General features: G+C 41.0%; 1 protein-coding gene across 1 annotated transcript in view; it reads left to right on the top strand.

Annotated features, from left to right (window-relative positions):
• rbpms (RNA binding protein, mRNA processing factor) overlaps positions 1 to 6,337 on the top strand; it is a 34,486-nt gene extending 28,149 nt beyond the window's left edge. Inside the window, exons 7-9 of the mRNA XM_063008570.1 lie at positions 2,884 to 2,947; positions 4,122 to 4,299; positions 6,113 to 6,337. Coding sequence (XP_062864640.1) covers positions 2,884 to 2,940 — 57 coding nt within the window. The 3' untranslated portion in view covers positions 2,941 to 2,947; positions 4,122 to 4,299; positions 6,113 to 6,337. The remainder of the gene's footprint in view (positions 1 to 2,883; positions 2,948 to 4,121; positions 4,300 to 6,112) is intronic.
• The last annotated feature ends 5,827 nt before the right edge of the window (positions 6,338 to 12,164 follow it).

The raw sequence follows: 12,164 nt of genomic DNA, 5'->3' as shown, positions 1-12,164 counted from the left end.
AACTTTAAATAAATAGGATTTACACAAATCATAGAAACACAAAATTAAATTGAACATATTTCATAAACGATGGATTGAGTTTAAAGCTGAGTAAGAATCCAGCAATATTAGTATCTTATATTTAAAGCACTTTTTAAGAGTATCTTGGTCATCAAGGAAGACAAACAATCAAATCCTGGACCAAATTAAACCTCTTAAATAAAGCACAGATAACCAAACTTTATTATTATGGACACACAATGAGAAAAAAAAATATTTATTGGACAGAGAAAGAGGACGGCCAGCAACAAGATAGATGAATACAGCAGAAGACGGACAGAGCAAAGACCCAAACAGAGTCAGAGCCCACTTGATAACAATATATATTTATATATATATATATACCTGTATATACACAACTATAATAATAATAATAATAATGTACATTTATTTATTTTATTAGGATTTTAATGTCATGTTTTACACTTTGGTTACATTCATGACAAGATTCATAAGTTCAAGTTTAATATCAAACACAGTCGTGGACAATTTTGCCTCACTTGCACGTCTTTGGACTGTGGGAGGAAACCGGAGCACCCGGAGGAAACCCACACATACACGGGAAGAACATGCAAACTCCACGCAGAAAGGACCCTGTCCGAATCGAACCCAGGACCTTCTTGCTGTGAGGCGACAGTGCTTCCCTCCGACTGTAGCAACTGTACAACTGTAGGGCAGGTTCTGGACTAGTAATCAGAAGGTTGCCGGTTCAAGCCCCACCACTGCCAGGTTGCCACCGTTGGGCCCTTGAGCAAGGCCCTTAACCGTCAATTGCTTAGACTGTGCACTCTCACAGAACTGTAATTCACTTTGGATAAAAGTGTCCCCGCTAAATGCCGTTCACCCATAATAATAATAATAATAATAATATGGCACCGGGGCAACCTGGGTACAAATCCTTTCCCCCTAGAAAATCCTAATGTTATCGTAGCTGCTATAAGGTTCAGATTTGCATCCAGTAATACCACTAATACTTTAACACATTATATTTAAACACTTTATACTAAATCAATATCCTGGCTTAACTTTCATCCAGCACATGAGTCCATATCCAGGGCTAAGCTACCAAACTAATAAGGTATTTAGGTATTGAGCCCCATCGTCACCAAGCTGCCACTGTAGGGTATTTGAGCACGGCCCCTCTGCAGGTCTGAGTACGGTTACAGTGGGAACATCACCCAAACCACTTTTAATACCAGCACACCACCAACTGATCAATAGTTTTAACACTTTAATAGCTGTCTAGCCGCCCACTTAAACACTGCGCTAAAAGAACCGATGGGAAATCGATGCCTTTTTCTGTCTCTGCGTTTGGCAGCTCTCACGGTAGTTCAGGCAGCGCCGTGCAGACGCTGGAGTTTCTTTAAACCGAGCTTTTCTTCATGCCGGAACAGGAAAGATCCCTCCCTAAACTGTTGCTGCGATGTTGGAAGCATGTGATTCCCTTTATATAATTGAATTATTACACCTGTCAGCAAAATTTCCCAGAGCCCTGGGAGCCCACACACGGCCCTGTAACAATCCCGCTGATCTAATGCCCGAATCATTTAATTGCGTGTGAGCTTTAATGTGGAAAGTTATAAAAGCACAGCGCCGTACGCCAGATCTCCCACCCGTCCCGTCTTCTAATTTACCGACTCTTTTTAACATGAGCTCGTATCGATCCGCCCTCCGAGAGAGGAAGCGAGGGAGGGAGGACTGAAATAGGTCCATAATATCCTTCTATTACGATATTGGATATAAAATAGGTGGGGTTTGATTCTACACAGATTATAAAGCAGGTAGTATGATGCATCCGGAACGCTCAGCTCGCTTCCAGTATAAACAAAGAGCAGCGCGAGTCCTAATGCAGTCACGTTCTAAAACAACGCAGAACACGTTTTAATATTTAATTAATGATATGATGCATTAAAAAAGCAATTTAATCATACAGTGTCGAACCGTCAGAGACCTCTAGGTTTGTTTTACAGTTAAAACCTTAATGTTTGTTTGTTTATTACACTTTGGTTACATTCATGACAGGAACGGTAGTTACTCATCACACAAGATTCATCAGTTCACAAGGTTATACAAGCATGGTATGACTTAAATACACTATAGAAGTATGTCTGTGGGGATTTGTGCCCATTCAGTCAAAAGAGCACTGATGTTCCGGTTCATCCCAGAGATGTTGAGTGTGGCTGATATCAAGAAAGAGCCTTCCCTAAACTGTTATTACAACTTTCAGTAACTGTGGAGGCTGAAACGCATGAATTCAACGTTCAAAAGGGGCGTCCCAATACTTTTGTCCATATGATGTATGATCAGAACGATGAATGTGAATCTCACACATCCTCAAGCCTTACAATATAGTCAAGCACTGACCTTAAAGGTTCTACAGAAACACTATGAGGCTGTAGGACTCCACCAAACCACAATTTTGTGTCTCCAGTTCACCTCACTTGCACGTCTTTGGAAACCCACGCGGACACGGGGAGAACATGCAAACTCCACACAGAAACCTTCTTGCCACTGTGCCCGAACCTTAACGGGTTACGCGTCTGTGTTGCATCACTCACACACGCCGCCTTTAAAGGGAATTCACCAAGTTCTATTACACACAGTGGAATCTGTAATAAATACTGTGTCCCATTAATTTGCTGGATTTTACATTTTACTACGTCTGCATTCTCAGACTGGTTCATAGCTGTTTGGATTATAAATGAATTGTATTGATTACTTCAAAAAGAACTCAAAAATATGAAATAATGTGCCATTTGAGACACACCCTTTCAGTCTCCTCTGCTCTGAATGTGATGTTTGAATGTGTGATTTATTGATGTATTATTTATGAAACCCCTGCAGTTCCGTTGGCTCCCTCCAGCAGATGCTCAGGGCTGGAAATCCAGGCAGTTCTGCTGAAATATGTGTAAGAAACAAACACAAACACGACGTTTACTACACTCCTACTTCCATTAGTTTGAGCTGTGGACACGCCAACATTTTACTACATAACTGCAAACCCGCTGACATTTTCACACCTGAGATTCATTAGTGCTTTTTTTTTTTATTAAAAATCTATTTATTTATAGATACAAAAGGGCATGTCTTGTATTTTAATCCTCCGTCACTGCAGAAGCTGCTAGGTTACTTTTAATAACCTAAAGATGCTTGCTAAGATGCTAGGAAACAAGTCTTTTGGAGTGTGTCTGTGAGAATCTGTGCCCATTCGGTCAATAGTGCTAGGAAACAAGTGAGGTCAGGCACTTAGGTTGGACAATATTGTGATAGAAGGATATTACATTTCAGTCCTCCCTCCCTCGCTTCCTCTCTCAGAGTGCAGATCAACGCTGAGCAGGATAAGGTGGTTTTATTATTATTATTATTATTATTATTATTATTATCAATAATCAAGTAAAGTGATTTTTTAAATTAGTTTAGTTTGTTTATTGTTAATCTGCTTTGTTACGTTTTCCGTTTGGCCTCATGTGAGCTCGATCACTCCTGAGCTTTGACCTTTTCTGAGTTTATAAACACATCATCGCACAGATTCACTTTTATAAATAGCTGAATGAACTTGATTGTTTATTTTAGGAGTACTGAGTGAAGGGTCCTGTAGATCCTTTAGAGGGAAATGCCAGCTGTACTCCTCTGACGTTTTGGAAAAGCTCTTATAGCCCCCTAACTCGTCTAAATAGACTGAGATGGAGGTTTGATGTAGTTCTTATAATTCGGTTAGGTTCCATGAGCGCATCAGATGTACTCCGATCTGAAAGCCATTCTACAGAATACACAGGGTGAACAACAGATCAGAAAGAGCTCAATTTGGCATTTGGTCACTGATTTGCCCCCAAAAATAGATTTAATTTGTCTCTGAATGCCCTAAACTCAGTCCTGAATGGGTGCGGTGGATGATTGAGGTTCTTCATGAAGACTCTTTCAGTTCTGTGAGGAAAGATGAAGGTGGAGACCTGTTTTGTGCTCCAAAACTTCACATAAAGGTTTTAATGATGCTTAAATCTGTTTGGGGAGGTCATGAGGGGAGCTTGATGTTATCCTGGTGTCCATAATAATAATAATGATGTTTTTATTCTTGTTTTTAGGTTCCCTATGTGTGATGGTGGCAATGGATGGCCTTGGTCAGGCTGCAAACCTTTCTTTCTGCCCTCCCCAAACCCTCCTCTCCCCTCTTTCTGCAGTTTTTTCTCTTCATTGTTTTCTGTTTGAATCCAAAGCAAACCAGGCGCCTCCAGGTCTCCGTTGTTCAGTCAGAGAGCACAGGTGAGTTCACGTGTACTGTGTCATGTTTATGTAGTACACAATATACGTTATAACAAGTGAAATAAGTTCATAACCCAGCTCAATGGAAAGTGGGGAGCGGAGCACAGGGTTAGAAATCATTCCAGGATCAGAGAGGTGACTGTTGGGAGAGCCGGGATTCGAACCCTTTCTAATTAAAAACCAGTCCAGAAAGAGAGAGTCCAGTTTCCTCAAAGACTCCTAAAACATGCCAGTAGGTGGACTGTTTTGTTTTGTAGTCCAGTTTCCTCAAAGACTCCTAAAACATGCCAGTAGGTGGACTGTTTTGTTTTGTAGTCCAGTTTCCTCAAAGACTCCTAAAACATGCCAGTAGGTGGACTGTTTTGTTTTGTAGTCCAGTTTCCTCAAAGACTCCTAAAACATGCCAGTAGGTGGACTTTTGTTTTGTAGTCCAGTTTCCTCCAAGACTCCTAAAACATGCCAGTAGGTGGACTTTTGTTTTGTAGTCCAGTTTCCTCCAAGACTCCTAAAACATGCCAGTAGGTGGACTGTTTTGTAGTCCAGTTTCTCCAAGACTCCTAAAACATGCCAGTAGGTGGACTGTTTTGTAGTCCAGTTTCTCCAAGACTCCTAAAACATGCCAGTAGGTGGACTGTTTTGTAGTCCAGTTTCCTCCAAGACTCCTAAAACATGCCAGTAGGTGGACTTTTGTTTTGTAGTCCAGTTTCCTCCAAGACTCCTAAAACATGCCAGTAGGTGGACTGTTTTGTAGTCCAGTTTCTCCAAGACTCCTAAAACATGCCAGTAGGTGGACTGTTTTGTAGTCCAGTTTCCTCCAAGACTCCTAAAACATGCCAGTAGGTGGACTGTTTTGTAGTCCAGTTTCTCCAAGACTCCTAAAACATGCCAGTAGGTGGACTGTTTTGTTTTGTAGTCCAGTTTCTCCAAGACTCCTAAAACATGCCAGTAGGTGGACTGTTTTGTAGTCCAGTTTCTCCAAGACTCCTAAAATATGCCAGTAGGTGGACTGTTTTGTAGTCCAGTTTCTCCAAGACTCCTAAAACATGCCAGTAGGTGGACTGTTTTGTTTTGTAGTCCAGTTTCTCCAAGACTCCTAAAACATGCCAGTAGGTGGACTGTTTTGTAGTCCAGTTTCTCCAAGACTCCTAAAATATGCCAGTAGGTGGACTGTTTTGTAGTCCAGTTTCTCCAAGACTCCTAAAACATGCCAGTAGGTGGACTGTTTTGTTTTGTAGTCCAGTTTCTCCAAGACTCCTAAAACATGCCAGTAGGTGGACTGTTTTGTAGTCCAGTTTCTCCAAGACTCCTAAAACATGCCAGTAGGTGGACTGTTTTGTTTTGTAGTCCAGTTTCTCCAAGACTCCTAAAACATGCCAGTAGGTGGACTGTTTTGTAGTCCAGTTTCTCCAAGACTCCTAAAACATGCCAGTAGGTGGACTGTTTTGTAGTCCAGTTTCTCCAAGACTCCTAAAACATGCCAGTAGGTGGACTGTTTTGTAGTCCAGTTTCTCCAAGACTCCTAAAACATGCCAGTAGGTGGACTGTTTTGTTTTGTAGTCCAGTTTCTCCAAGACTCCTAAAACATGCCAGTAGGTGGACTGTTTTGTAGTCCAGTTTCTCCAAGACTCCTAAAACATGCCAGTAGGTGGACTGTCAAATGGTTTGTGTGAATTTTATTCAGATAATTGAATGAAATTGAGCCGGATGAAAGGGCAAGAAGAAAGATAAAAAAAAAAGAGAAATCTGTATGGTATGTAACGTCTGTCTCTCTCTCTCTTTTTCTCTCTCTCTCTCTTTCCCTCCCTTCCACCAGGTCACCACCACTTTTCCTGGGTTCAAAGTGCAAATCAAGACCAGCCCTGCCTCCATCACACACGCCCCTCTCTCCCTCTTCTCTGTTTCATCACTAACACTTTAATAGAAGGAGTGCTGGGTCCTGGGATCTGATGTGTATGATGTTTTTTCTTATTAAATTACATGTATTGGTTTAATAGGATTATTGATAAAAACACCAAATGCTGCAGTAAGACAGATTTAACTTCGGTCTCAGTGGTTACTTTCACACATTTCATGAAAGACTAAGCAGCAAGTAGTTCGATGCCATTCTTAAAAGCCATTTCAGTTTACGTTTGGACCACTTTGACTACGTTCACACTGCTAGATTAAAGGTGGCGCTTGTAGCTTTGAAATGTTACCCTGTGCACCTTTAAAGTAGAACATTATGGTAGCCAGTAGACAGAAATACTATATACAAATAGTTGTTTAATATGGATCATATTAATATGGATATACACAGAGGGGCCAAAATGTGTACTCAATTTAATAGATGTTATTACCCTGATAAAGTGGTTGTTAATTAAATGTAAAAGTAAGATGAAGAGCAAATGTAAACTATTATTATAATAATTATTATTACTATAAAAGCAGTTAAGGGTCCGGAGCCCAACATAGGCAACTCAACACTGGTTTGGGTTTGAACCAGTGACCTTCTGATCACTAGTGCAGTAGCCTAACCACTAAGTTACCACAGAATTGAATAGAATGAGCGCCGTTGTATAGAATGAATCTATACAAAAATAGATTTTCATATCCCAGCTTGTTTGGAAGCTGGGTTCAGAGCGCAGGATCGGCCATCGTACTGCGCCCCTGGAGCCGAGAGGGTCAACGGCCTTGCTCAAAGGCCCAACAGTGGCTGCGTAATAGCCCAAAGCTCCACTGTTCCCACAGCACTGTTAATGTAAACAATCTAACACACATAATCAGCACTCTTCTAGTGTGAACGTAGCTGAAGGTGAAATCGTCTGGATAGACACTGATAGCGGTCGGGCTGAACCTTGGCTCTTAAATGTTGATCCTCTGGATGAATTTAGGTGTGTGTCTCGCACCCAAATACACACAACCACCTAGCCAACATGTGTGTGTGTGTGTGTGTGTGTGTGAGACTCCTTCTATTAAAATGTCGTGGTTGGTTATTAATGGATCTTTTTATTATGAATGTTATCGTTGCTGTTGCTATTTTACACTGATTATATTAGAAAACTCTTCCCGAGTTCAGGCCTGACTTTGCTGAAATAATGATGCTGTACATTTTTAGACATTTTGAAGACGAATACAGAAGTATTTTTATAATCAAGTGAATGTTTTCAATACTGTCTGTGCTACTCATGTGAGCAGTTTAACATAGTATTGTTTTATCGTTCTGGTTCATTCCAGCTGCCAAAGACAATCGAACTGGTTTTCTCTCATATAATGACTAATAATAATAATAATAATTTCTAGAAACACTTTATAATTACGAAGCTCTGTGTGATTAATGAGTTCTACAGGAGTTCTTAATATGTGACGCCACGTTGTCGCATTCATGTCCTGTAACGTGACCAGTTGTGGTTCACGACTGCTGCCGGCTGATCGATGGCGGCCGCACAGAGATCGGTGCGTGACTCCATGCGCGATACGGATCTCCGTTTGAACCCGCCTGTTGCAGGTGAAAAGAAGCGGTCTGTACCGAACACGTGTCGGAGGGGGCGTGTGTTACAGGTACACGCTGCAGGAATCGTTCAAGCACAAGAGTCCCTGAACTCCACAAGTAATCAATCAGCCAAGCTGCGCTCGGTGTTGCATTGCGCTGACATGGCTGGATTACTGACCGGGCCAGTGGGGCCAGCGCCCAGGGACCCTTGAGGTCAGGGGGCCCCGGGGGGGGCCCTGGCCCCAAACATTTTGCGATGCCTATCAACATTTATGATACAATATATTTTTATTTCCGAGGGCCCTCCATTTAAGGATCCTCTGATTATTAGGGACTTTGACCCCAGGGCCTCTTGGGGGCCCTAGCCATGCTTCTGGCTATTAGGGGTCCTAGGAAAGAAGGGGGCATATTTTTAGAGGGCCCTGGTTATGAGAGCCCCTACCAGGGGGCCCTAGAGAAGAGCAGGGCATACCATTAGAGGGCCCTTGATCACGAGGGCCCCTGCTATGGGGCCCTTGACTTCCATAGAAGTCGTTTACCATGGCTCCTTGACTTTCTAGGGGCCTACAAATTGCCAACTCTTTGCCCAGGGGCCCAGACTATCCTTAATCCGTCCTTGTGCGCTAACCATGTCTAAATCAGTGAGAATTGAATATGACTAAATCGTGAGAGGAAATAAGATCAGATGAAACGGAACGTATTTAAAAACATTAGTGTTAGAAAAGCTGCAGATTTGTGCATGACTGTAGAATAGTTGTTTCTGATTAGCTCGTTTTCTACAGCGCGTGTGTGTGTGTGTGTGACGTTATTATGGGATGGAACGTTGCAGTCTGATTTTCCGAGTGTGTTCCGACAGCAGATACTGTATAAAATGTGGCTGGAAATAAAATCACTTTTATAGAACGCTACATCATCATCGTGTTACGTCAGTGTTTTAACAGGAAGGGAGTTAAAAATCCACTCCACCACTCCCCAAGCGGGGCGGTCCGGGTCCTTTCTGTGCAGAGTTTGCATGTTCTCCACGTGGCTGCGTGGGTTTTCTTCCAGGAGCTCCGGTTTCCTCCCACAGTCCAAACACATGCAGTCAGGTTAATTGGAGATACTGAATTGCCCTATAGGTGAATGTGTGTGTGTATGTGTGCCCTGCGATGGACTGGCGCCACGTCCAGGGTGTTTCTGTGTGCCTTGCGCCCATTGAAAAGCTGGGATAGGCTCCAGCACCCCTCACGACCCTGATAACCTGGATAAGCGGTTAAAAAAGTGAGTGAGTGAGTGTTTCTGTCTGAAGGTTGTTTTTTTTGTTTTGTTTTGGTGGTGTGATAACGAATCCATCTCTTACACACCGAGGATCTGGGTTCAATTCTCACCTCTGCTCACTCCCTGAGTTCTGCCTGGATTTCCTTTGCACACTTCATGCAGTAAGTGGATTGGCCACTTTCATTTGCTCCCTGTGTGAGTCAAAACAAAACAGACCCAATAATATCATCATTAACAACAACAGGAGTTAATGTTTGTAATGCCGGATGCCTTTACTGACGCAACTATCCTCTTAGCATCGACACCTTCATAGCTGTAGCTCTGTGCAGGACAACACAGACGGGATTATTTACATTCCTGTGTTTTTGTGGGCTCGTTATTTTCTATTCCGTTTTATTTGCTTTTATAAGATTGGATGGATTTACACAGTAAGAATGAACTGTTCTGGCCTGCAGCTCTAACACACACACACACACACACACACATTCATGATTCTGCTATTTAGATACCACACGACCGAGTTCAAACAGTTCCCAGTGAAAGGTTTTAGATTACTCTCGTCCACATGACAAAATATTTTAATTCTTTTTTCATTTATTTTTACCAGCTACACCATTAAGACCGGGCACAGGGCAGGGACACGCCCGGGGCAGGGTGGCAACCCATCACATGACATTCAAAATCTTAAAGCAGGAGCAGCTGTTTAAAGCAGCTAATTCACCTTCTGCATGTTTTAGGAAGTGAAGGAAACTAAAGTGCACACAGGACATAGGGAGAACATGCACAACTCACGCAAAGTGGCTGGGGAGGCGGACCAGAACCACCAGGTAACACTGGACAGGGTCCAGGGACTATTAAGTGTGAACAATCAGTTTGTGTTTTTTTTCTGTGTGTAAGTGCATATGTGAGTGTGTGTGTGTGTGAGTGCGTGTGTGTTTGTGTGTTATGATGCAGGTCACATGACTTATAATAATAATAATATAATAAACAATAATAATGATAATATAATGATAATAATAATATAAAAATGATATAATAATAATAGTAATATAATAATAATATAATAATGATTATAGTAATGTTAATAATATTAATATAATGTTAACAATATTAATATAATGATAATAACAATATAATAATAATAATATAATGATAATAATAACATAATAATAATAATATAATTTACATTTTTAGCATTTAGCAGACGTTTTTATCCAAAGCGACTTACAATTATGACTGAACGCAATTTTGAGCAATTGAGGGTTAAGGGCCTTGCTCAGGGGCCCAACAGTGGCAACTTGGCGGTGGTGGCACTTGAACCGGCAACCTTTAGATTACTAGTCCAGTACCCTAACCACTGAGCCATCACTGTCCATATAATAATAATAATAATATAATGGTAAAAATACTTATGATAATAATGATAATAATAATAACAATATGATAGTATAATAATGATAATAATAATATATAATAATTAGAATAATAATAATTAATAGTAATAGTGATAATAACATTAAATTCGAGAAAAATGCAAAATTGCAGCATTTATACCGGTGGGCTCTAACACTGCTGTACCGGAGGGTGTTTGTCGCCATCTAGTGTTAAAGCGTGTAATTACACGATCAACATCAAATGTAGCCGAACTCGAATGCTGCCATCATTCAGTCACAAACCCCCCCGAAAGGATGCAAAAGTCCTTTAAATCCCTTGTTAAAATGCACGTCTGTTGCAATTTTTAAATTAAAATAAAATTAGTTTAATTAGAATAGTACATTTAGTTGACATGATTAAAGGTGAAAGCATAACTAAACATATTTTTGTCTTGATGAGATCAAGCATTACTTTAAAGATTAAGGTATACAGTGGTACCTTGTAACTCGACGTCTCCTAAATTTAAAATCTTTAAAACTCAACACACTTCGTCAAGAAATTTGTACCCTTAAACTCAACGTGTTCAGTTTGTTTTTTTGTGAAATGTATTTATTTAATTTCGAATTAACAACGAACAGCTCGGAAAAAACGTCATCAAAGTGTGAATCTGATCTGAATCTGCATCAGTGTGGAATAAGGTGCAGATCCAGGGTTACAGCTCCACATGTATCTGTGTTTATCTGGATTCTCCTCCCTGTTTCACTTTTAAACTTGTGTTACAGCTCCAGCTTCTGAGAAATGGTGAGAATCAGAATCAGCTTCTCCCAGAGTCTAAAACGCTTCTGGTTGAAAATAAAGCTTAACGTGGTTTAATGTAGTAAAAGAAGGAGACAGAAGCACTAAACTTCTCTTCATTATTACTGCTCATAAGTTCCTCCACTAATCACATTCCTCACTCGCTGTTTCACTACAATAAGTCACGTTAAGGTTTGTGCGTCGCCGCCACACTTCATAGGAAATAACGGCACTTCTCATGTGAATGCGCCGGTGCTGAACGGAATACAGTATTCCTAGATCAAGCATCTCCACCATTAAGAAGCGTCAGGAAACGATAAAGAAGTAAAACTAAAGTGCAGCTTTTATTGTATTAATTGTATTTCAGTGTGTTTATATTATATTTGTGTTATTTTCAGTGTTTAAGTGTCAGAAACAACCTCATTATTTTACATGAGACTAAAATATATGCAGCTCCACGGGACCATGGACGCATTAACAGGTTCCCCAAACATCCTTATGGGAAAAAATACCTCCAAACTTAACGTCTTTAAAACTCAACGCCCCTCCCAGAACCGACTGACGTCGAGTTTTGAGGTACCGCTGTATATCGGTACATCCAGATTCAGTTTTGGGCTCCAGTCTGCTGATAATTTAGTTTCCTCTGTAGCTCCTGTGTTGTTATTTTGTTGGTTCTCTCTAAGTTCTGAGCTCTTTAGAACTAGGCAGTTGTAGCCTAGTGGTTAAGATAGTGGACTAGTAATCGAAAGGTCACTGGTTCAAGCCCCACCACTGCCAGGTTGCCACTCTTGGGACCTTGAACAAGGCCTTTAACCCTCAATTGCTTAGACAGTATTCTGTCACAGCACTGTAAGTCTGATATTGTTCTAATATTTAGTGCTTATTATATCCGGGCTTACCTCCCAGAGCCTGCGCCACCCAAGTGCCCTCTTCTGTGGTGTGATATAAACTTAATTAAAGGAAGCCACAG

This window comes from Trichomycterus rosablanca, chromosome 14, assembly GCF_030014385.1.
Source record: "Trichomycterus rosablanca isolate fTriRos1 chromosome 14, fTriRos1.hap1, whole genome shotgun sequence".
NCBI classification, from domain to species: domain Eukaryota; kingdom Metazoa; phylum Chordata; class Actinopteri; order Siluriformes; family Trichomycteridae; genus Trichomycterus; species Trichomycterus rosablanca.
Note: the sequence above shows the minus strand (reverse complement) of the source record. Positions and strands in the feature narration are given on the sequence as shown.